The sequence below is a fragment of the Scyliorhinus canicula genome, chromosome 13 (assembly GCF_902713615.1).
Source record: "Scyliorhinus canicula chromosome 13, sScyCan1.1, whole genome shotgun sequence".
Taxonomy (NCBI): domain Eukaryota; kingdom Metazoa; phylum Chordata; class Chondrichthyes; order Carcharhiniformes; family Scyliorhinidae; genus Scyliorhinus; species Scyliorhinus canicula.
The window spans coordinates 19,155,224-19,181,950 of NC_052158.1; the positions used below are offsets into that span (position 1 = coordinate 19,155,224).

Here is a 26,727-nt window from a genome sequence, read left to right on the forward strand (position 1 = left end):
TCGGAAGTTCACAAGATCAATTCCTGGGATGAAGGAGTTGTCTTATAAAGTTACGGCTGGGTTTGTACTCATTAGAATTTAGATGACAGATATGTGATCGTACTGAAACATAAAAAGATTCTGAGAGTGTGCGGCAGGGTAGATGCTGAAAGGATGTCTGGGAATCCAGAACAAGAGGAGAGAGTTAAAAAATATGGGGGGCGCGATTCTCCGCAAATGCGGAGAGCCGTAAAGGCTGCCGTGAAACTGGCCGTGTTTCACGGCAGCCTCCGCGCCCCCTCCCGGGACCCGATTCTCCCCCCCTGGGCGGGGCTAGCAGCGCGGCCCCACGAAGCACGGCATCACGGGGGGGGGGGGGGGGGGGAGAATAGCGGGAGGTCGAGAAAATGTCGGGAAGGCCCTCCCGCTATTCCCTGTCGTGGGCAGCGGAGAATCGCGCCCAGGGTTTCTGTTTCAGGACAGAGATGAGGAGGAGTATTTTGCTCAGAGTCATGATCTATGTAATTCTCTTCCACAGGGAGTCTGGGGTCATTGGATATATTCAAGGCTCAATTAGACAGATGAGTTAATAAAAGGCCAAATTAGATCAGTCACGATCTTATTGAATGGTGGAGCAGTTACAATGGGCCGAATGGCCTACTTGAGTTCCTACTTCATGGTTTTCCAGGAGTAAAAATGGAAATGGATACAAAATTATAAACTTTGCAGTTGCTTTTTCTTTTTTGTTTTAAATTTAGAGTACCCAATTCATTTTGCCAATCAAGCAGCAATTTAGCATGGCCAATCCACCTACCCTGCGCATCTTTGGGTTGAGGGGACAAAAGCCACAGAAACACGGGGAGAATGTGCAAACTCCACACAGACAGTGACCCAGAGCCAGGATCGAATCTGGGATCTCAGCGCTGTGAGGCTGTAGTGCTAACCACTGCGCCACCGTGCTGACCCTGCAGTTGTTTTTTTCTGACAAGCTACCTGCACGACAAGGCCCCACAAGTTACTCAAGATCTCAGAAAATTCTGCCTGATGAGTAGAAACACCATTGCAGGTTGTGAAATTTGAAGTTCAAGTCAATTTCTCAAATTCTGTGTGTTCCTTTACATATGGCGGTTCTTCGCTGAAAAATGTCCCTCAATATACAGCAGCTCGTTACTAGGAACAATGTTCTCAATCTACAGCAGTTCTTCACTGGGAAGTGTTCCCAGATTCAGGTAGGTGATTGTTGTGGGGTTTAAATTGTTCAGTCAGGTCCTACAGAAGAAGATGAAAAAAAAGTGAGTTGTAATGTTTGCAAATAGGAATGATATAGAAAACCGATTGCTTTGCCAGTTTCTGCGACTGAACTTATTACTTCCTATCCTGACTATTTCCCCCCCCCCCCCCCTCCTCCTTTCCAGTCTCTTCCTATCGACATCAGTGATCCTTCCATGGTCCTACATCACTTCAACACTTTCCATTTTCCTGACCCGAATTATCTCCCTTCGCTCCTCACAATGTGGTCTCCCCAAACGCAGACAGGATAACTGCTTTGTGAATACCTCCAGTCACCCCATAGCTTTGATCCAGAGCTTCCTAGATAGATGGGGCCAAAGGACTAGAGAATTGCAAATGCTATGCCCTTGTTCAAAAATGTTTGCAAGGAAAACCCCAGTAATTACAGGCCAGTCAGTTGAGCAGTGATGGTTCCAGAAACACTTATTTGGGACACAATTAGCCAGCATGGATATCTAAAGAGGAAATTATATGGAACTAACTTTCTGGAGTTGTTTGAGGAGGTAACATAAAGGGTTGAGGAGGGGAATGGTGTTGTGGTGTTCTTGGACTTGCAGAATGCATTCTGACACTGTGCAACAGAAGAGACTTGTGTGAAACGTTATAGCTGATCGAATAAAAGAGACACAAGAAACTTTGGATATACCATTGGCTGAATAATAGGAAACAGAGAGTAATGGTAATTTTCAAGCTGAAGGGAGGTTTGGAGTGGGATTACCCAGGGTCTGACATTGGGACATTTGCTTTTCCTGATATATATTAATGATCCAGACCTTGGTGTGCAGGGAGCAATGTTTGCAGATAACACAAAACTTGGAAATATTGCAACCTGTGAAAGAGAGAGTGTAGAACTTCTAAAGGACATAGACAAGTTAGCAGAGTGGGCAGATAGATGGCAGATGAAGTTCAATGCAGAGAAGTGTCAGGTGATGCACATTGGTAGGAATAACATGGAGAGGCAATAGAAAATGAGGGGTAATATTCCTAAAGGGGAGCACGAGCACAGGGACTTGGGTGTAAACGTGCACAGGTGATTGAAGGCATCAGGAAAGGTGGCGGGAGCAGTTAATAAAGCACAAACGGAGGGATTTTGCAGCCGTTACACACAGCATGTTTCTCATGGCAGGAGGCGGCGTGCTGTTTGCCAGCGGTGGGGTCTTCTGGTCCCACCCGTCAATGGGATTTCCCATTGACTGGACCCCACACTGCCGTGAAAACACATTGGCGCGAACGGCTGGAGATTTCTGCCCATTGTATCCTGGACTTCATTAATAGGGGCATACAGGACAAGAGCAAGGAGGTTATACTGAACATATTATAACACTGGCTGGACCTGAACTGGACCTCAGCTGGAATATTGTGTACAGTATAGGAAGGATGCAAAGACTTGGCGAGAGAGCAGAAGAGGTTTACAAGAATAGTTCCAGGGGTGAGATACTTCAATTATGAGGATAGATTGGTTGCGACTGTTCTCCTTGGAGAAAAGGCCAAGAAGAAATTTGATAGAGATATTCAAAATCACACGGGGGCTGGACAGAGTTGACAGGGAGAAACTGACCCCGCTCATAAAATGATCAAGAATGAAATTTGCAAAGGAAGCAAACGTGATGCAAGAAAAACTTTTCATACAGCGAGTGGGAAGTCTGGAATGCGCTGCCTGGAAGTGTGATGGGAGCAGGTTCAATCGAGGCATTCAAGAGGGCATTAGATTATTATTTGAATAGAAACAATGTGCAGGGGTATGGGGAAATGACAGGGGAATGGAACCGGGTCATGGTGCTAATTTGGGGAGCCATTGTAGACATGACGGGCCAAATGGCCTCTTTCTGCGCCATAACAATTCTGCCATTCCACCATTTCAATGCTCGATCTTGCTCCCACTCAGACCTTTCGGTCTTTGACAATGTTCTCGTGTTCAAATGAAGTTCAGCACAAGCTGTGAGAACAACACCTCTTGTTTGACTTGGCTCTCTGCAACCCTCCAGGATTCATCAATATAGGCCGGAATTCTCCAGCCATTGCAATTCACTTCCCACCGGCATCAAAGTCTAGCGGTGTGGGGTGGTTTCAATGAGAAATCCCATTTTCAAGTGGCAGAATAGAGAATCCCACCACCAGCGAATGGCATGCCAAAGGAGAAACACATATCCGGGGGGTGTGGGGGGGCGGATCCAGCCATCAACAACTTTTGATCATAAACTTCTGCCTACTTTTTGTTTCATGTTTTCTTTGGTTCTTTTCTTTATTCCTTCACATTGCATTCACATGGCTGCTATCAGCCGTTCACACTTTATCCACAAACATATTTTGTTTCAGGGCAGCACGGTGGCACAGTGGTTAGCATTGCTGCCTACGGCACTGAGGACCCGGGTTCGAATCCCGGCCCTGGGTCACTGTCCGTGTGGAGTTTGCACATTCTCCCCATGTCTGCGTGGGTTTCACCCCCACAACCCAAAGATGTCCAGGTGAGGTGGATTGGCCACGCTAAATTGCCCCTTAATTGGAAAAAATAATTGGGCACTCTAAATTTATAAAACAAAAAACAAAAACATATTTTGTTTCTTTGCTTTTCTATTACCATCTTTTTGTAATAAAAAATACTACAGATGCTCAGCACGTCTGGCAACATCTGTGGACAGAAACAGAGTTAACATTTCAAGTCCATGATGCTCCATCACTGCCTTGGACTCAGTGCCATAAACCCTTTTGTCGTTTACTCTCTCTTTCCCCTCACCCTTTTCCCAGACATTCCCTTTTGTTCTCCCTCTTTCCTCCTTTCACTTGTTCAAAACCAATTGTCGATCCATCTTTCAGAAGATTGGATGAAAGGTTGAAACGCTAATTCATGCTCCTCGTCAGATTCTACTTTTAAAAAGCTTTGTATTGCCATTTTCGACATTACGTACATTGACGTTAGTATTTATTTATTGTACAGTGTAACGAAAAAAGGCTTTTGTCTTACGTTGCAGTCGTCTAGTTCAGCACCCCCCCCCCCCCCCCCCCCCCCCCCCCCCCACCCCCGGCCCCTCTTTCCCTCCCCAAGGGGTGAACAAAATGCAATTTCTGACTACATTAATGTGTGAAAACTACAATGATGCCCATTTTCAGAATGGTCCAAAGCAGCAGCTGCATTTCTAACTCGTTATTTGTATTTGGTACCAATACTTACAATACGTTTATCCTCAGAAGTTTTTACATCGGTCAGTTTGGTCCATGTTTTATCTGTTGACGGTGTACATAAAAACACAATGAGTTATATCAAAGAGAAAATGAACTGAGCAAAGTCTTCAATCAATAGATTAGAATATCAGTCTATAGGGGTGCACGGTGGTGCAATAGTTAGCACCGCTGCCTCACGACGCTGAGGTCCCAAGTTCGATCCCAGATATGGGTCACTGTCCATGTGGAGTTTGCACATTCTCCCCGTGCTTGCGTGGGTTTCGCCCCCACAACCCAAAGATGTGCAGGTTAGGTGGATTGGCCACACTAAATTGCTCCTTATTTGAAAGGAAAAAATAATTGGGTACTCTAAATTTATTTTAAAACATGGATTAGAGAGCGACACGAATGGGTGTAAAAATAGTCCCGGCAATTACAGGCCAGTTAGCCTAACATCGTGGGAAATAAAACAAACCACTTTTTTTGTTTGGAGTTAATTAAAGGAGAGTCGAGGGATGGCACGATGACGCGGTGTTCAGCACGGTTGCTGCCTTGTGGCGGAGAAGACCCGGGTTTGATCCAGCCCCGGGACACTGTCCTTCTGCACATTCTCCCCATGTCTGCATGGGTCTCACCCCCACAACGCAACGATATGCAGGGTAGGTGGATTGGCCAGGCTAAATTGCCCCTTTATTGAAAAAAAAGAATTCGGTACTCTTCAGAGTCGGCACATATTTTCAAAAGGCAGATTATGCTCAGCTAATCCAACTGAATTTCGTGATGAAATAAAAGAGAAAATTGACAAAGGGATTTTGAGCAAGAACTTGACAAAGTACCGCATAAAAGACTGAGCAACAAATTAGAGGCTTATGGAATAATATACAAGAATGGAATTAGGTGAGAGCAACCCCACACAGGCCCAACCCCACTGAGCAATAATGGAGAGGCATTGGAGAAGGATGGGTTAGTCAACTATGTCAAGAGCTGCTGAGGGTTGAGAAGGACAAGAGGAGAATGTTTACACGTCACAGTCACATAGGCGGCTGGATTCTCTGCTTCCCCAGCCAAGTGTTTCTCAGCGATGCACCGTTCGATGACTGCGGGATTCTCTACTCTCATCGCTGGTCAATGGGATTTCCCAGTGACGCTACCCCACACTCCCAGGAGACCCACAGGCTGGGGTGCGTTGCTGGTGGGAATAGAGAATCCCAACAACCGGAGAATGCCGGCAAGGATGCCATTTTTTACTTTGATAAGAACCATCTTGCATCGTGATTGGAGCAGGAACCGGATTAGAAGGAGATGGATTTGGGAAGTGATAACACGTTCAAGGACGTGGAAGGGAAATGGGAGGTTGCAGAAGGGATGGGATGGAGGTTTGCAAGAACAGTGGGGTCAATGGTTGGTTTTTTTATAAAATGAGAGGATTGATGGCAGCAGATTTCAAGAAGAGAGGGGCAACACCTGAAATGTGGAAACCTTTGACAATACCAGTGAACATGGGAGCCAGAAGAGGACATTGACTGGTCTCCAGGATATTGGGAGCAGGATCGAGGTAAAAAGAGGGGGATATCAGAGGCGGGATGATCTCACAGAGGGAAAAGAGAGGCAATACGAAATAAAATCGAGCAAGATGGGTTCAGGACTGGACAGTTGGGGTTGGGGCAAAATGTTTGGACCTGGTGAGCTCGTGGAGGGGATTTCTTCACTTGATATCAAAGAAGTCCCTAAGTCGTTCAATACTTATTGTTGGGAGGGGAGGGTGGAGGAATAGGGAAAGAGGTTTTTCTGGAGAAAAGAAGCCAAGATGATCTTAGCATTCCTGGATGACCCTGGGAAACGTGCAGTTTTAGCAGGCAGGAGCAGGAGCAGGAGCAGAGAGTGCACTAAGTATTGCAGCTGGATCCAGTTCACATCCTGAATAGGTTTCACTGTTACAGCTCAGGGGCAGATGTATCCTCGTGGAATTGTCACTGGGCTAGTAATCCAGACGCCCAAGCTAATGCCCCCAGAATACAGCAGCTGATGGAATTTAAAATTAATTATTTTACTCAGTAAAAATCAGAGGTTAAATAGCCATGTTCTGGAGGCACAGAAGTTTCCAAATGCACTCGTGGTTCACCAAGTGAAACAAATATCAACATGTCAGTCAGTCATAGCTTGTTCCGACAGAACTTTACATTTATCGCAGCAGTTTTGAAACAACCTGTAGCTACATCATCAATACTTACAGGTGACGGATATAGCAAGGATTGCAAGTAAGAAAAGCGATGGCACTACCACAGCAAGAATTATACTGGTTTGTTGATTGGCTACTGGTTCACATCCCTTATCTGTAATAGAAATGATATAAACACAGAAATTGTAGTTCTAATCAACACCATTCGTTGAAAGACTTAACGTAGTTACTGATTACAAGCACAATAAATTTATATTGTAGCGCATATGCCAGCCGGTCCTGCCGACTGTGAGCCCCCGCTGCAGGTCTCCCATGTAGCCACCTGGGTTGGCCACTTCCCGATTCCAAAATGGAGGCCCGCAAAGAATACAGGGAAAAATGGTCAGATACAGGGAAACAAGCAGGTGCAAGGTTTCCTGTGTATTAGGACTTGCAAAAACCCAGACAGAACAGAAACCAGCAACCATCTGCATATTAATGAGCAATCCCCAGGAACAATTAGATACATTGAAGCGATCGGGACCAAGACAGACTCCCCGGCGCCAGCGGGAGCCAGGACAAAGGAAGGCCAACGGACACATAGGAACCGCCCAGCGATCAGGGAACAGCTCCAGTATTGGAGAAATCGATTGAAACGATTGGGACATGGTCCAATTAATTGGGACCAAGTCCGGGTCCGCACAAAAGGGCGCGAAACCCCTGGGAGCTATAAAATAGAGCCCCCAAGTTCAGTTTGTCCTTCTTGGCAGGGTCTCTCAGCAGCTCGAAACAACTCTTGACCGTGACTCTCAACTCGGAGAGACCTGCCGAGCAGCCAACCAAGTAAGTGTCCAGACAACGCCCGCTACAAGATAGCCGCTCCTAGCTACTATTCCACACCAACTTGAAGCCTGCAGACCCAGAATCAAATGAAAGGCCATTGTTCCCCATACCTGGTGGGCCATTTTCAAAGCTAAGTATCGGCCTTTTAGTGTTAGAGATAGTCTAGTAAGTAGAGTTTTATGCATGAGTAGTGATTGACTGTGTATATAATAAATGTCTTTTGATTTGAAACTTACTAACTGGTGTATTGAGTTAGTGATCAGCACTTGGCTTTGAACCTCGTGGTGGTATCATAAAGATACCTGGCGACTCTAGAGCAAGGTGATTAAACAGAGCAAATTAAGTAAAAGCACAACGAGCAACACCGGCAGCGTGGGGTCCATACACCAGGAAATCACTTTGACGATGATGGGATCAGAAGGTCCTGCCAATGGTGGACCACCGTGAAACACGCCACCCGGGGTGGGGGGCCTGGACAATCACACCCTAGTCTTTACTGTAAGCACAGAAATCAGTAGAAACATTCACAGAGGCTTTTTAATCATATCACCACCACTAGAAATCTTTAGCTCCTAAATGTTGCAGCCTGTATGATCAACCCCAGTACATAGACAATGCAAAATAAAGAGTATAACTCGAAAGGGGATGTAGGAGGAGGAAGACTGGCTGTTTTTAATGTGCACAAGTCATTAAAGCTGTCAGGACAGGTTGAGAGCACAGTTAAATTAAGCACACAGCATCCTGACTTTATTCATAAGGACATAGAGTACAAGAGCAAGGAGCACAGTAAGGAGCCTCACAACACCAGGTTAAAGTCCAACAGGTTTGTTTCAAATCACTAGCTTTCGGAGTGCAGCTTCTTCCTCAGGTGAACGAGGAAGGAGCTGCGCTCCGAAAGCTAGTGATTTGAAACAAACCTGTTGGACTTTAACCTGGTGTTGTAAGACTTCGTACTGTGCTCACCCCAGTCCAACGCTGGCATCTCCACATAAGAGCAAGGAGGTAATGGAGGACTTGTACATGTCACTAATTCAGCCTCAGCTCATGTACTGCATCCATTTCCGAGCGCGCACTTTAGGAAAGATGAGATGGCATTGGAGAGGGTGAAAAAGATTTATGAGAATGCTTTCAAGGATGGGGGGAACTTTATTTCAGAAGATAGGTTGGAGAAGTTAGGTTGGAGAAGTTAAGACAGGAAGGTTTAAAGGAGATCTGAAAGAGGAATTCGAAATCATGAGGGGTCTGGACAGAGTAGGTAAGGAGGAAACTGTTTGTGAAAGAATTGAGAACAAACAATATGAAGTGGTGAAGGGGCGGGAGCCCCCACAGTGGTCAGCCTATTGTGGGAGCGGGTTGGGGGGGTGGGGGGGGGGGAGCAATGTTAAAAGGTGCCTGCTGATGGAACACCGCCCTTCTCACACAAGGTTTGAACAGGGTTACATTTCTAGGCTTCACCACAGCTGCTCCACTACACCCGCCTTGGGCCTCAACTGAGACAAGGGTAAGATAGACCAGCCTAGGCCTTGCCTAATCTAACGTAAAATATCTGGAACAGTTGGGAGTGGGCAGGAAACTGGTGGGAAGGCCAAATTTTGTAGTCATCCCCAACAGTAAAACCGCCAGCAGCGGGAACATGAAATACTGCCCAAAGTATTTTTCACAGGTTGCTTCCCATTTTGGTGGAAGTTTCCTATTCAATGTGATTATCACCATGCATCAGGCATGATCCAAAAAGGTGGTGTCAACTTGAGCCAAAGTGCCCATCAGCTGAACTGGCCATCAAGAGTTCCATGTTCTCCCTCTTTTTTGAAATATCATTCATTGAATACATGTGGGCATGGCTGGCTAGGCCAAACTTTACTGCCAATCTCCAATTTCCCTTGGGAAGGAGGTGTTGAGCTACCTTCTTGAACCACTGCAGTCCATGTGGTGTAGATAGACCCACTGTGCTGTTAGAGAGGATGTTGATTTTGACCCGGGGCAGTGAACCGCAATATATTGCCAAGTCAGGATGGCAAGTGGCTGGTAGGGGATCTACCAGATGGTGACATACCCACCCGTCTACTGCCCTTGTCCTTCCAGATAGTGGTGGATCTGGTTTGGAAGGTGATGTCTCAGGAGCCTTGACAAGTTCCTGCAGTTCATCTTGTAATGCTACACACAGCTGCAATTATGGTGGGGGAGAGGGTGAACTTTATGATGGGGCACCAATCAAGTGGGCTGCTTTGTCCCGGATGGTATCGAGTTATTACTAGAGCTGCACTCGTCGAGGAAATTGGAGAGTAATCCATCACACTCCTGACTTGTAGATCATGAACAGGCTCTGTGGAATCAGGTGTTGAGTTACTGGCTGCAGGATTCCTAGTGTCTCAACTGCTCCTGTTGCCACACTATTAAAACGGCCAGTCCAGTTAAGTTTATGATCAATGGTAACCCCTTGGATTTTGATATTAAAACCATTGTATGTCAAGAGGCGCTGGTTACATTCTCTGTTGTTGGAGATGGTTGTTCCCTAGCTAGCACTTGTGTGGCATAAATGTTATCTGCCATAGGTCAGCCCAAGCCGGGATATTGTCTTACTGCATTTGGACATGGACTGCTTCGGTATTGCCCTGTGATAGACACCACCTCACAAACGGGGGCCTCCATACTCCATATGGTTGCTTTCAATTCCTCATATTCACTGTTGCAATTTGTTTAAACAGAGGAACTGGGATCACGGACATTAGGTCCCCAATAGACTTCATTTTGAAGTCAGCAACGTTGATCTTTTTTCTTGTAAAGAAAACTTTGAAAAGGGCAGCATAGGCAGCATGTGGCGCAGTGGTTAGCACTGGGACTGCGGTGCTGAGTACCCGGGTTTGAATCCCAGCCCTGTGTCACTGTCTGTGTGGAGTTTGCACGTTCTCCCAACGTCTGCGTGGGTTTCACCCCCACAACCCAAAGATGTGCAGGGTAGGTGGATTGGCCAGGCTAAATTGTCCCTTGATAAAAGCAAATTACTGCGGATGCTGGAAACTGAAACGAAAGAGAAAATGCTGGAAAATCTCAGGAAGTCTGGCAGCATCTGTAGGAGAGAAAAGAGCTAAAGTTTCGAGTCCGATGACTTTGTCAAAGCTATGGGACTAGGGTTAGGGGAGTAGCCATACTGATCCAGCAAGAGGACGAAATTTACTGAGACCAGGACGGTTATGGACCCAGGGGGACGGTACGTCATGGTCAGCACTGTCCTGGAAGGTAGTCCTGGTAAATGTGTACGCGCCCAACTGGGACGACACAGAATTTAGGAAAAAGACCATGGTGGATATCTGTGATATTGACACACACTGACTGATTATGGGGGGGGGAGGGGTGCGGCAACTTTAACTGCACAGGACCCATTGATCAACCGATCAAACTCCAGAACGGGGAAAAAAACCAGGCATGGCGAAGGAACTGGGAACATTGATGGAACAGATGTGGGTGGCGGACCTGTGGAGATTCCTACACCTGGGAGAAAAAGAATTCCCGTTCTTTTCACAGGTGGACAAAGTTTTCTCCCGTATCGACTTCTTTGCATTGGGGAAAATCGGTCTTTCCAGGAATCAGGAGCGAAATACTCCATGATAGTCATTCAGACCACGCTCCACACGATATGGATGTGAGGTTGGAGACAGGCCGTGCCAACGCCCCACATGGAGGCTGGACACATGCCTCCTGTCCGATAAGGCCTTTTGTCAAAAAACATCGCGGGCCATAGGCGACTACAATAGTAACAACCTAAACGGGGAGGTCCCGCCCTCCACGTTCTGGGAGGCATTGAAGGCTGTGATCAGAGGAGAAATGATCACCAACAAAGGTGCGGAGAGATAGGGAAGAGGACCGCCAGGCAACAGCTGATCGACTCCATCTTGGGGGTTGACAGAAAATACTCCGAGGCCCCGGCTGTAGAGCTGCTGTCGGAGAGGAAAAAGCTGCAAATAGACTTTAACCTGCTATCCACTAGGAAAGCAGTGCACCAACTCCGCCAGACACGGGGGACCTTCTACGAACACAGAGAGAAGGCTGGCCACCTATTGGTTCACCAGCTGAGAAAGCAAGCAGCCACAAGGGAAATAGCGCAGGTTAAGGATAGCAGAGGCAGACTGGTAACAGAGCCAAAGGAGGTCAATCGGGCATTCGAGACCTTCTACCGGGGACTGTACACCTCCGAGCCCACCTGAAGGGGACGCAGAGATCAAACAGTTCCTCGAACGACAGGAAATACCAGCTGAGGGGGAGGACAGGCAGGGGGAGCTGGAAGCACCAATAGATCTGGTAAAAATCATGGAGAACATCAGCTCTATGCAGGCGGGGAAGGCACGGGGACCAGAAGGGTTCCCGGCAGACATCTATAAAAAATTTGCACTGGCTCTGGCCCCACATCTAAGGGACATGTTCGCAGACTTGCTCGCAAGGGGCACACTGCCTCCTACTCCAGCACAGGCCACAGTTTCACTGAAACCCAAAAAAGACAAAGACCCAACAGAATGTGGATCATATAAGCGGATTTCGCTGTTAATGTGGACGCGAAAGTACTCGCAATGGTCCTCGCTAAACGGCTGGAGAATGTACCAGAGGTGGTTGATGAGGACCAAACGAGCTTTGTCCAGGGTAGGCAACTCACTGCGAACATCAGGCGGCTGCTCTGAGAAGGGAAGACCTGGGGCGGGATTCTCCCCTACCCGGCGTGACGGAGGGTGCCGGCGTAGGGGAGTGGCGCCAACCACTCAGGGGTCGCGCCTCCTCCAAAGGTGGGGAATTCTCCCCACCTTTGGGGGCCAGCCCCGCGCCGGAGCAGTTTGCACCGGTAGACTGGCGCAAACACACGGCGCAGTCGGAAGCGGGGCTGGCCGAAAGGCTTTCGGCGGTCGGCGCATGCGCCGGCAGTGACGTCAGCGGCAGCTGGCCGCTGACCTCACTGCCGGCGCATGCGCGATGCGGGGTTCTCCTCCGCGTCCGCCATGGCGGAGGCCGTGGCGGCGCGGAAGGAGAAAGAGTGCCCCCACGGCACTGCCCCGCGGAGTGAGCGGGGGGCCCCGATCGCGGGCCAGGCCTCCGTGGGGGCACCCCCCCCGGGTCCGATCGCCCCCCGCCCCCCCCAGGACCCCGGGGGCCCGCTCGCGCCGCTGAGTCCGCCGTTTCCGAGGTGGTGTACACCTCGGCGGCGGGAGAAGGCCTCCCAGCGGCGGGACTTCGGCCCATCCGGGCCGGAGATTTAAGGTTAGTTGCTAAAAAAAGAAATCCCGCCGGCGCCAGCTGTTTTCACAGGCTGCCGGCGGGATTTGCACAACGCCGGTTTTTTACCGGCGGGAGAATTAGGAGACCTGCGGGAGCGGAAATCACGCCGCTTCCCGCCAATTCTCCGACCCTGCGTGGGGTCGGAGGATCCCGCCCCAGATGTGAGCATCTCCCTGGACGCAGAAAAAGGCCTTCGACAGAGTCGAATGGAACTACCTCCTCGAGGTACTGGAACGGTTTGGGCTACGAGCAGGATTCACCGCCTGGGTGAGACTCTTGTACAACGTTCCCAAGGCGAACCAATGCCACCAGCTCCGAATACTTCCAGCTACAAAGAGGCACAAGTGAGGGATTCCCACCGACCCTGCTCCTGCTCGCACTCGCGATCGAACCCCTGGTGATAGCCTTGCGGGGCACGAAGAGCTGGAAGGGCATCCAGAGAGGAGACAGAGAGCACAGAGTTTCATTCTATGCAGATGACCTGCTCCTGTACGTCCCAAAGCCACAGGAAGGACTGAAAGCAATCATGTGGATCCTGAAAGAGTTTGGAACCTTTTTGGGTTACAAACTTAACCTGGGCATGAGTCAGGCATTCCCAGTGACAGAGCTGGAGGGGCTCCCGTTTAAAATAGCCCCCAAAATACCTGGGGATACCTGGGGATCCAAATAGCCAGGGACTGGACACAGATCCACATGTGGAACCTGACCAGCCTGGTGGAGGAAGTCAGAAAGGACCTACAGAGGTGGGAAGCACTCCCACTCTCCCTGGCGTGGAGAGTGCAGACGATCAAAATGAACGTGCTACCGGGTCCACTTCCTGATCCATACCGATCTTCATCCTCGAGGCCTTCTTCCAAAACGTAGATCGCGTAATTTTGCCGTTCTTGTTGGGGCGGGTGTAAGAATCTAAGTGTGCCCAAATCAACACTGCAAAAGAGGAAAATCAAAGGAGGTCTGGCACTGCCAAACGTACAATACCACCACTGGGCAGCAACAGCGGAAAGAGTGAGGGGATGGGCGCACCAACCCAACTCGGAGTGGGTGCGGATGGAGGAGGCTTCCTGCAAGGGAACGACCCTCCGGGCCCTAACCATGGCAGCACTCCCAGCCCCCTCAACAAAATACACATCTAGCCCAGTGGTGGCGGCCACACTGAAAACGTGGGGCCAACTAAGACAGCACTTCAGGCTGACCTGAATGGCCCCCATGGCCCCCACCTGCGGTAACCACAGATTCCCACCAGCCATGCTCGACGCAACCTATAAAAAAATGGATAGGACGGGAGGACGGAGGAACGCTGACAGTTAGGAACATTTACATAGGGCACAGACTAGCGACACTGAACAAACTGACGGAGACATAGGAATTGCCGACAGGACAGGAAATGAGACAGCTGCAAATAAAACACTTCATTCGCAAAGAGACAATAGGGTACCCCTGGGCCCTGGAGACCACGCTATTACAGGACCTGAGGAATACAGACAGTAAAGAAGGGGGACTCTGTGGGAAAATATATGGACAACTGCTGGACAGAGCCCGAACACCACAGGACAAGACCAGACAGAAATGGGAGGACGAACTGGAGACTCTGGATCGAAGCACTGAGCAGGGCCAACTCCACCTCCTCCTGCGCAAGGCTCAGCCTAATGCAGCTCAAAGTGGTGCACAGAACACACCGGACCAGAACCCCAATGAGCAGGTTCTTCCTGGAGGTGGAGGGCAAATGTGAATGGTGTCAGGGAGGCCCGGCCAACTACACCCACATGTTCTGGGCATGTCCCAAACTTGCTGGGTTCTGGGCAGCCTTCTCTGAGGTAATGCCCAAGGTTGTGGGGGTGAGGGTGAAGCCATGCCCAATAGTGGCAACCTTTGGCCTATCAGAGCAGCCAGAGTTACACATGGGGAAGGGGGCCAACGCCCTCACTTTAACTTCCCTAATCGAACGCCGGAGAATCCTGCTCGGCTGGCGATCGGCAGCACCGCCCAAAGCTGCAGACTGGCTCGCTGACCTCTCGGAATTTCTCCACCTGTAGAAGATCAAATACAACATCCGAGGGTCGGAGGAAAGGCTTCCTTACTGCATGGAGCCAATTTGTCAGCCTGTTCCAAAACCAGTTCGAGGCCAACAACAGCCAGTAGAAAAGGAAGCTGGAAGGAGAAGAAGGGCAAAGAAAAGACGACAAGGAGGAACGTCAGGGACGCACAACCCAGGGGGTCGGAGGGTGAAGACTGAGAACCTGAGTGGGACAAAGCAAAACAACACAGAGGGATGGAGGGAGGGAGGGAGCGGGTAACCCCCTCCATCCACAGAAAAGACACAGCTGAAGCCAATGGAGGGAGAAAAAAAAGGGGGGACATGTCTCGTCTTATCAAACGGCAAGAATATGTAAATAGAGTAAAATAAGAAAAGCCTTTGCGAACTGTATAATGACAAAGACAAACAGTAATGTACATACTTTTAAAATGCCAATAAAAAGATTTGTTTTTAAAAAAGGAATAGAGGGTTCTGCAATAAGAGTTGGATAAGCAGAAGGTTTGAGTGGAGCATTCACGCTAGTACAGACTTCCTGGGCTGAATGGCCTGTTTCTGCAGTCATGTTCCAAACAATTTAGGTGTCTCCACCAACTTATGCTCTTTGATAAAGTCATTGGCCCCCTCCCAATCGACTGAAGTTACTCACAGTCTGGCTGGTTACAGCACCCCAAACCAGATCTTGTGCTGATACAACGCTGCTTTGGCCCTTTTGAACCTCACCATCTCCTGGCCAGCTCTGCTCCAATGCCTCGAAAGATCAGGGTGGGGCACAGTAACAGTGGTCAGCACAGTTGCTTCACAGCTCCAGGTTCCCAGGTTCGATACCAGCTTGGGTCACTGTCTGTGCAGAGTCTGCAAGTTCTCCCCGTGTCTGCGTGGGTTTCCTACGGGTGCTCCGGTTTCCTCCCACAGTCCAAAGATGTGCAGGTTGATCATAGATCATAGAATTTACAGTGCAGAAGGAGGCCATTCGGCCCATCGAGTCTGCACCGGCTCCTGGAAAGAGCACCCTACCCAAGGTTAACACCTCCACCCTATCCCCATAACCCAGTAACCCCACCCAACACTAAGGGCAATTTTGGACACTAAGGGCAATTTATCATGTCCAATCCACTTAACTTCCACATCTTTGGACTGTGGGAGGAAACCGGAGCACCCGGAGGAAACCCATGCACACACGGGGAGGATGTGCAGACTCCGCACAGACAGTGACCCAAGCTGGAATCAAACCTGGGACCCTGGAGCTGTGAAGCGATTGTGCTATCCACAATGCTACCGTGCTGCCCAAAGGTTAGGTGGATAGGCCATGCTAAATTGTACTTCGTGTCCAAAAAGGTTGGGTGGGATTGCTGAGATCGGGAGATGGGGTGGAGGTGTGGGCTTATGTAGCGTGCTGTTTCCAAGGGCCGGTGCAGACTCGATGGGCTGAATGGCCTCCTCTGCACTGTAAATTCTATGATTCTATGATATAAAATTGTAACTCGAAACTTCCGAAAAAAATTATTTTACATCGGAGATTCTGAAGCTGGGGGCAGTTGAGATTGGAACCACTGAATAAATATTTGAAGCAGGGGGTGATACAGGGCTATGAGAAGATAGCAGAGTGAGTAGATTCAGAGTGGTCTAGCAAAGATGCAAATGAATCAATGGCTTCCTTCTGCACTAAAAACAAATGAATGATTTGATTGATATTTTCAATAAAACGGTGAGAAAAGTAACCACGTAACTAGCTTTCCTAACCACAGTATTCCCGATGGGATTTTACTTTCAGAATGAATTTGTTCAAATTTTATCATAGAATACTCACCTGCTTGATTATTTAATTTTTCAATAAAGAACGCTGACAGACCCATCACACAAATTTCACCCACTGCAGTTGCCAAAGACAGCAACACTGGAAAGATCTGTACGCGCACACATCCTGATCCGTCTTCTTCCTGCTGTACTTCTGGGGAATCTGGTCTCGGGCTCATTTTCCTCTTCCTGTGCTTGGGATTATTTGATCCACCTGGAAGCAGCAAATACAGGAAAATCAAGAAGGAAAGAATAACAGCCAAATATTCTACCCACTTAAAATCAACAGATAGAAAGGGGTGGCACAGCGGTTAGCACTGCTGCCTCACGGCATGAGGAACTGAGGTTCGATTCTGACCCTGGGTCACTGTCTGTGTAGAGTTTGCCCATTCTCCCCGTGTCGGCGTGGGTTTCACCTCCACAACCCAAAAGGATGTGCAGGGCAGATGGATTGGCCACGCAAAATTAATTAGAAAAATATAATTGTGTACTCTAAATTTATAAAACAAAAGTGAACAGATAGAAAACCAAATGGTTTTCCTTATGGATCTGTATGCCTTTTGATCCGACTCCCCTGTATGCCCAGATGATTCAATAGTCCCTGAGCAGATCTGAAGGCTCATTGACTTGGAAATGTTAACTGTCCAGAATTCTCCAGCTCCCCTGCAGTTGGTTTTCCGCGATGGAGGCAGCTCGCCATCAGCCACTGATTGGACCTCCTTCACCCGTTCAAGCATCAGGGAACCCGTGATGGACGTGGAATTTGGTGGAACCAGACATTCCCGTCAGCGGGAAGAGCAGGGGAACTCTCTCCACAGATGCAGGATTGCCTGCGGAGCATTTCCAGCATTTTCCTGTTTCAGATTGCCAGCGTCTGCCTTATTTTGCTTTTGTTCAAAAAGTCCTTAACTGGAGATAAATTGCCCAAGGTTTTGTAAGGTGCTAAAAAAAATGCAGGTTTGCTGATAAAAACTTGCAGTGCACAGCATTGTCAGTCTAGTTCTACAGATATTGAAGACATTTGGTATTGCATCCAATTCCCATACCCAAACCACCGTAATAATTCATTTAACTTACAAAACTGGTAAGAACTTTAAAATGTTATTTTGGCCAGACTGTGCTCCCAGCTTGTTCCTGGTCACTCAAGTGTTAAATTAGAAACGATAATGTTTATTGTTTTGGGCCGTCCTCTTTCAGTTCATTATGAACCAAAATTCCCCAACCTTGGATTCACTTTCTGAACTTGGATATCATTGAACTGGAGTATGAGTATTTCTGGGGGGAAAAATAGACTTGCTATCAAAGCTTTTCATCTTGCACTCATCAGGCCAGCTCTAAAGAAATGACCAACAATAAATGTGCAGTGCACTACAATTTATATTGCATGAGAAGAGCATTGATCCACTTCACCGTTGGCAATTTCTTGCAAGCTGTCGAGAGGCTTGCAAGACAAAAGACTTTGATAGCACGTCTCTTACTTTCACTGTCAGACTGTTACCCCTGCCACTATTTATTTCACAACAATTATCATTTGAGCCACCATGGCTCAGCCAGTGACAGCCTCATCAGCTGGAGCTATCAACATAGAAACTCGTCTCCCTTCATAAAAATCCTTCTTACTCCACAGATGCTGTCAGACCTGCTGCGATTGTCCAGTATTTTCTGTTTTGGTTTCAGATTCCAGCCTCCGCAGGAACATAGAAACTCTAATTGTCATTTTAGCTTCTTCTGGACTCGTCTCCAATTCTTGGATGTGCTGGAGAACAGACATTACTATATTGGGAACAAACAGCAGAGATCTTTGACAGAGGTAGCCTGATTCTCAAAGCGCGAGAACCACAAGCCGGCCTGACTAACGATTCAAAGCAGAAATCTCAAATCCGTTTTCCATAGTGAGACCGATCCACATTCTAGCACATGGCATAGGCCATGTTCAGCAGAGGTTAATTGGAAACACGGAGGTAGAAATTGATTTGCTTGTCATTTACTGTTACTGGATATTAAATGGGTGCTTCCTCTACCAATTTTTGGGTTACCTGTCCTGCACCTAATCTACGTCTGGTGGCATGGTACCTTTGGTATTAGTCTACTCTGCTTTTAGATTTTCCAGAAAAGCTGCCTGCAGTCAGTGCTGACTCAAGTCTCAGCATCTGCTTCACGACCCTTCTTTGTTGTTTTAAACTTCAAATGCCCAATTCATTTTTTCCAGTTAAGGGGCAATTTAGCGTGGCCAATCCCCGAGCCTGCACATCTTTTGGGTTGTGGGGGCAAAACCCACACAAACACGGGGAGAATGTGCAAACTCCACACGTACAGTGACCCAGAGCCGGGATCGAACCTAGGACCTTGGCGTTGTGAGGCAAAAGTGCTAACCACTGCGTAACTGTGCTGCCCTTCAGGACCCTTCAGGGGAGTAAGTGCCATAACATTTTGACAAATTTTTCCCCGCAGAAATAACCACTGAAGAAACTCCAAGGACAGTGTGCCTCTCTCAGCACAGAGTACCCCCAACAGCTGGCACTGGCAATCTGCCCTCCTGCATATTCCCCAACCAAAGATCAACCACAATTGTGCAAGTCTAAATTTGAACCACTACACTGAACAGATGTCCTCACTTCCTAGTCACCCCATCAATTTCTACCCCCGACCCGCTTCCCAGAACCCAAATTCCTCTAACTTCCGCATGAACATTGACCGTGAGCGTTTTTATTGTGCTATACAAACATACCATTTATGTCTGAACTTACATTTGGTTTTCAAGGTATCAGGTAACATTCTCCTGTCACAGGCCGTTATACAAATCGATAATATGGATGATATTAGCAAGAGAGAAAAAAGCACCAACATGCACAGTGTGATTCCATGAAGTCCTATTAACAAAAATGAGATTAAATGCCACTGCTAGTTAATTCACCACCTCTGAAAACATAACAAGAATATGCAACATGCAAATCACTGGAAGTGGTGGCTTTCATGGCTCAATTGAGGGTGATGCAGCATGGTAGCACAGTGGTTAGCATAGTTGTTTCACAGCTTCAGGGTCCCAGGTTTGATTACCGGCTTGGGTCAATGTCTGTGCAGAGTCTGCACATTCTCCCTGTGTCTACATGGGTTTCCTGCGGGTGCTCAGGCTTCCTCCCACAGTGGAAAGATGTGCAGGTTAGGTGGATTGGCCATGCTAAATTGCCTTTAGTGGGGTTACTGGGATGGAGTGGAGGTGTGGGCTTGGGTAGGGTGCTCTTTCCAAGGGCCAGTGCAGACTCGATGGGCCAAATGGCCCCCTTCTGCACTGTAAATTCTATGATGATTCTATGATATGTAATATATAGATTTTCAATGGGCCTTGATAAGGCTCATAATCAAGGTCAGAGAATGTGGAGTCACAAAACAGAATGGATAAAATGCTTGGAAAATAAAAGTCAAGATGGAGTAGAGGAACAAAGATCTAGATGTATCGGTACACAAGTCAATAAAACTCATGAGGCAAGTTAATAAAGTCGTTAAAAACCTGCACCCAAGTCCATTTCTGGAGGAACACAATTGAAAAGCTAAGCTGTTAAACTAATATCAAACTTTTCTTGTACTGCATGTAGAGTACTGTTCACTTCTCCATTTATAAAAATGATTGCTGCCTCACGACGCAGAGCACCCAGGTTCGATTCCAGCCCCGGGTCACTGTCTGCGGTGACTGTGGTGAATGTGATTCACACCGGATTATAATCTGTATACACATGTGCCGATATTGTAAGTGCAGTTGCACTGCCTGACCACCAGGGGGAGTAGTTCTGGGAATGCTCGAGACTTGTACTGGGCTTCTCCCTTGGTTCCTCCCAGGACTCCTCCCCCCCTGGAGCTGCTGTATAAAGATCAGTGCCACATGGCCAATTTACCGAAAGTTCAATAGCTAACCGGCTGGCTCTGTTGTGAGTATATTAAAACCGCTATTCTAATCCTACAAGCACGTGTCTGTAGAATTGTTGGTTCCAACAGTGACTTTGCCCATTGTCTCAGTGCCTGCATAGGTCTCACCCCCACAACCCAAGATGTGCAAGGTAGATGGATTGGCCATGCTAAATCGTCACTTAATTGGAAAATTAAAATAAATTATTTTTTTTAAATGATAGAGGCACTCGTGAAAGTGAATAAGGGATTTACAAGAATATCAGAACATAAAGGTTGTGTCTATCAGGAAAAACTGACTCTTTGACAGGGTAAATGAGATAAAATATTTCCACTTGCAGGGAGCCCAAAAGTATTGATTATAAATTAGGTATTCATGAAACTTCAGATTTGTTTAATTAATTACATTTAAATTGCCCAGCTGCCATGATGAGATGAGAGTTCATGAGCTGGATTTTGATCCCAGAGCCGGTCGCAGGAATTGGGAAATTTCTCAGCTTCACACACCCAATTCAGGTGAAAGTGGCTACAAAGGTGGGATTTTCATTTTGGAGGCTCACAAACAGTTCGGAGCCAATTGCAGAGGCTGCGAAGCCCTAAGGTGAGATGTTTAAAAGGCCCACATTGAATCTGTCTGGAACTTAGAACCTGTAGAACCATAGAAAAGTTACAGCACAGAAGGAGGCCATACAGCCCATCTTTTCCATGCCAGCCCGTGGACCCCCACCTTACTGCACCCGGTCCATAGCCCTGTAGCTCACAGCACTTACGGTGCAGATCCAGGTACTTATTAAAAGAGTTTGAAGTCTCTGCCTCCATCACCAACTGGGGCAACGGGTTCCAGATTCACCACTACCCTCTGCGTAAAGAAGTTATTCTGCATGTCCCCTCTACACCTCCTGCCACTTATCTTGAATCCATGTCCCCTGGTTGGAGAATTCTCCAACCAGAGAAACAATTTTATCCTGTCCACTCTATCTCTTCCCTACATAATTTTGTACACCTCAATTAAGTCACCCCCCCAAAGGAAAATAATCCCAACCTATCCAATCTCTCCTCGTAGCTACTTCATCAGCAAAACAAAACAAACAAGCCCTTTAGATCTCACCTTCACACATTCCCATGGCCCATCCATGCCAACTCAGACCACCTCAACCACCAGCCCTCAAGCCCTCCATAATTGATGTTGCTCCACCCATCCCCCAAAGGCCCCTTGTACCCTATGCCAATCAATCGCACATATATTCCCATTTACCTAGTAAATACTCTGTAAAAATACAACAAACCCTATAGTAACAATAGCATGCGACGAAAAACTAAAGATTGAAGCCTCATTATGTATTCTTAGCTGAGAGTCCAGATAGCTGCACTCAAGGGAAAATATTGACCGCTCTTTCTCTGATCTATTATGCCAATGTTCATCATTGCGCCATTAATGTGTCAAGTGCTTGTTATTTCTGCTACTGAAACTTTAAAACGTCTGGATAATAGATACTTCTGTCGAGCTGTAGTTAAAAATAATACTTTTAGGGAAGTAGAAAGTTATGAACGAATGGCTCGTTTAAAAAAAACTTGTGCATACTCACTACCTCATTTTTAAAAAAAGCTTGTGCATACATGCTATCATAACTTTGGAGTTCTTATGGTTATAGGGTGTGTACTGGATAAATGGGCATTGAAGTGCCATATGTTGGCATGGATAGTATGTGGGACGAGGAGTGTTGGTGAAGAACCCACAAGGGCACATGGGCAAGACTTTCTGAACATATATTTCAAAAAGGTTTGTGCACCCAGACTGTGGTTCACAACACCAGTGAGGGGCCATTAACCACGATTTATTAGAAAGCTGCTCCGACACCAGGAATATTGCAGGGGACTAATAGATGCCTATCCTCACTATGGAGCTGACCAGGTCTGGTGTTGTGCAGGCACACAGGCCACAACAAGCCCACAAACTTAACTTGCACTGGTGAAAATTGGGGGATGTTGAGAATGGGGCCTGGATCCCAGAATCAGGTCCCGTCTGTCTTTTTTTTTAAAACAAAAAGGTCCATGATGTCTCCCCAACTCCACGAAAATCCAGTTCTATTTCTCTAGATCATTGGCCCAGTCATCTGGATTACTCACTATTATTTTTTTTTTTAAATTTAGAGTACCCAATTATTTTCAGGGGCAATTTAGAGTGGCCAATCCACCTACCCTGCACATCTTTGGGTTGTGGGGCGAAACCCACGCAAACACGGGGAGAATGCGCAAACTCCACACAGACAGTGAACCAGAGCCAGGATCGAACCTGGGACCTCGGCACCGTGAGGCTGCAGGGCTAACCCACTGCGCCACCCTGCTGCCTACTCACCATAATAACCATTATTCTCTTCTTGATGTTTGCAGTGAATGGAATCTTTCCCTTGTCCCTGCTTATTTAGATCACAGGAAGGAAAGTCAAGCTGGCAAGAGGGCTGATAATGACAAGGGATCCTTCACTCGGTGAAGATTTATGGATATGTGACTTTCCAGATAAAAGGAATTATGAGCAATAGATTTTGTACTGATTCTCTGTGGGGTGTGATCAAGCTGGAAATGAGTTTGAATATCAATGTGGAGGGATTACAAAAGCCGCTGACAGTATTTAATGAAGGATCTACCAGCAAAAAGCACATGAGCAGACTGGCAGAGTGTCGAAATACAAATATAACATCAGAAGAGGTGTGACACTGCTTGGGGGAAATGGATAAGAGGGAGTTTACGTGGCCAGGCTGACCAAACGCACATTTATTTTATAGGATTGCTGGTACTAAGAGGCAGGGAATGGATGGACTTTATTTATCATAGATGATTCCAACTTCTCCAGAAGTACAAAAAAAATTACAATCATCAATGGGAACGCTTTTGAACTGATCAGGGTTTCACAATAAACGTTAACTTTTTTGATACCACACGCAAACGGGCAGGTTTAATTTATTTAAATTCAGTTTAACCATGTGTGATTAGACTTCACTTGAGTTCTTCATATAGTGACATATTAAACTGTAATTTAGTTTGTCAGAAATACTGTGTGGTGAATGTAACTCTGTAATTCACACTGTGATATATATACGAGACCGTATGATTGTAAGCACAGTTGCGTTGCCCGACCACTAGGGGGAGTAGCTCTGGGAATGCTTAGGAGTTTGTACAGGGCTCCACCCTTGGCTCCACCCACGGCTCCTCCCTCTGGACTGCTGTATAAATATCAATGCCCAGAGTCAGCCAACCAGTTCAACAAGAGTTCAATGTGTAACAGGCTGGTTCTGTAGTAAGTAGATTAAAACCACTGTTCATATCTCAAAGCACGTGTCTAGTGAATTGATGGTCTCATCATACTGTATTGTTGGAATACCAACTGGGAGCAAAGAAACATAAGCACGAACATTACCTTCAACCCAAATCCAACACAGCAATGCACCAATAAAAAGGAAAAATGACAGCATTTGGATAAACTGCCAGGCTTGGAGTACATATTGAAGAAACAGATAGCCTGGAATAATAAACAAAGTTGTATCAATATTACTTGAGCAAATAATAGTCACACATTTTAAAGAATCATCCCATACAAAGAAACAGAATTTATAACGGCACAAATGTTGCATTTCAAATTTTACACAATCTCGGTTATTAAATTGTAATATGAAATAAAAATGGCTTATTGTCACGAGTAGGCTTCAATGAAGAAACTGTAGAAAAACAAATTTCTCTTACCTCTGATTATGGACTTGGGGTCAGGCAGGAATGAAATGATGGTACAGCTAAAGGCAGGAACAGCAGTAGTCAGTGCAGCAACGAACAATCCCATTGTGTAATGCAATGGTGGAAAACCTGAAATAGATTATGATTAGCAAGGGTCTCACTGTTGAAAACAGAGCACTTCCCAACAGGCACCCAACTGCTACCTTCAAGCATCATCACCCCTTCAAGCTGAGATACAAAACACCTACAGATACACAGTGTAAAGGACTCTCCATTCTGCCCCAACAATATATTTCAGCTCCATGATCAGAAGTTTAATCATAATGAGCCAGTGTTTCATTTTCAACATTGGACAAACAGTCTGCACTCTGAAGGAAACTGTAAACTTTGGCACTCAGTAAAAGCCAGGAATGTATCTTTCTTGTTTGTTTTGTAAATTTGCCCTTTCCTTGGGGAATTATGCAGGAAGAAGCACATGGAGAATTTTCAGAGCGATGATCAACCTGTTGAACCATGTCATACATGGGCACTTCTGTCATCATCAAGTTCTGTGACTTGAACACAGATCATTCCAGCTCAGACCTGCAACCAACTGAGACACTATGCCCTCGAGTACACTGGGAAATTGTGAACTACCAGTTTTGAGATTTTCTGTCCCACTCCTTTTTAAAAAATAAATTTAGAGTATCTAATTAATTTTTTCCAATTAAGGGGCAATTTAGCGTGGCCAATCCACCTAGCCTGCACATCTTTGTGTTGTGGAGGCGAAACCCACACAAACATGGGGAGAATGTGCAAACTCCACACGTACCCAGGCCCGGGATCGAACCCAAGACCTCGGCACTGTGAGGCAGCAGTGCTAACCATTGTGCCACCATGCTGCCCTCTATCCACTCCTTTCTTCTGTCACAACAATATTATTTCCAAATTGAATTCTTTCATGAAGCTGAATAAAAGGAAAGTTAGTGGAATACTGTTTCAACTATTAAACCGATTGACTCCACTGGTTTGACTCACTGGGAAGAATAAGAGTATATGAACAGTTGGTCTTGCTAACAAGGTTTTCCATGGTACAAATGTAGTTTCCACAGTCAGATCCCTTGGCTTGAGAGATAATCAGCGTGCTGTTGTTTTGCACTAATTGATAGCGTTGACCATTTGTTATCACTTTGTTGTCTTTCCACCACACAATGGAACTTGCTTCCCCCACAGACACCGAGCAGGTTAATTCAATTGTGGTATTCACTTTAGTCTCATTGATGAAAGGCTCCGACAGTGGTTCTGTGGGAGAGAATTAGATAAATAGTTCTGAGCACGAGGACATCACTACTTCATATTATCTTAACAGTGTTAACTAATAACAGCTTACCCATTCATAGGTACATAATGGTTCAGAATACTTCAATCCTGAGCCAAATTATCTGATGCCATAATCCGATCACAAAGACAGTCCACTTCCCAAGATCAGCCCACTCTGGAATTACTTTAGCCCAGCAGCCACTGCAATTCTCACCACCACCCTTCTCACACCTAAACTCCAATATGCCAATGCTCTACAGGTGGCCTCCCATCCATTAGTTCATTTAAACCTCTGCTCATCTCCTATCCTGCATCATGTCCCAGTCACCCATCACTCCTGTCCTTAGCATTGGCTACTGTCCCACGATGTCTTAAATTTCAAATTTTCATTAAATCCCATCACATTGCGACTCTCTAATCTCCCCTGACCCCCCCCCCCCCCCCCCCCCCCTCCCCCCAACTGATCAAACCTCCAAAGTCACCATGGCAACCCCCACCAAAATCTCCATTCTGGTCTTATACACATTTCACCAGTGGTGGTTGCGCTTTCGGTTTCCTTTGCAAAATTCATCCCTTGATACTTCTGCTGCTCCTTCCGCCCACGCAAAGAAATAATTTGCATTGGTGTGTCTGCACATTCCAGAAGGAAACCATTCAGCCATGGTGTCCGTGCTGTCTGAAAAGGAGCTCTCCAGTCTAATCCCACATTCAAGTTCTTGTTAAAAAACTCTGAAGGTTACTGTATCACAAGTACAGACCCACATCATATTGAAGGAGTAGGTCACCCAGCTCCTCCAGCCTTCTCCATCTCTAAACTAAGATCCTGGTTGAGCAGATTGTGGGCTTAACTCCTGTCCAATGATCAGCCTTCAATATGTTCAATAACCCAGCCACCGTAGAGAATTCCAAAAACTAACAATCCAGAGAAGAAATTCCTGCCCTGAAGGAGAGTCATACGGACCCGAAACGTTAACTGAGTTTCTCTCTCCACAGAGACTGCCAGACCTGCTGAGTTTCTATTTCGGAACGACAGGCAAAATGGAAAAGGAGGTGGAGTTAGTGGTGTTTTAGTTAAGGGTGAAATCAGTGCAATAGTGAGAGCAGATATTGTCTCAGAAAATCTACATGTAGAATCAGCCTGGGTGGAATGAAACCACAACGAGGGCAGAAAACGTTAGTGGCCATTGTCTGTAAATCGTCAAACAGTAGTGGCAAGATAGGGAATGGCATTAAACAGGAGGGATGCATGCAATAATGGTTCCACAGGAATCATGGGTGACGTTAA

At 46.8% G+C, this 26,727-nt stretch overlaps 1 protein-coding gene across 2 annotated transcripts in view; it reads right to left on the reverse strand.

Moving 5' to 3' along the window:
* Positions 1-433: 433 nt before the first annotated feature.
* Positions 434-26,727, reverse strand: part of LOC119976060 — a 36,895-nt gene continuing 10,601 nt past the window's right edge. Inside the window, exons 3-10 of one of the 2 annotated variants that reach the window (XM_038816182.1) lie at positions 25,161-25,424; positions 24,156-24,272; positions 23,833-23,934; positions 19,265-19,387; positions 16,531-16,731; positions 6,660-6,761; positions 4,439-4,491; positions 434-1,248 (exon numbers count right to left, since the gene is read on the reverse strand). In XM_038816182.1, coding sequence (XP_038672110.1) covers positions 1,183-1,248; positions 4,439-4,491; positions 6,660-6,761; positions 16,531-16,731; positions 19,265-19,387; positions 23,833-23,934; positions 24,156-24,272; positions 25,161-25,424 — 1,028 coding nt within the window. In that variant the 3' untranslated portion in view covers positions 434-1,182. The remainder of the gene's footprint in view (positions 1,249-4,438; positions 4,492-6,659; positions 6,762-16,530; positions 16,732-19,264; positions 19,388-23,832; positions 23,935-24,155; positions 24,273-25,160; positions 25,425-26,727) is intronic. The other variant, XM_038816184.1, reaches the window with a different exon arrangement.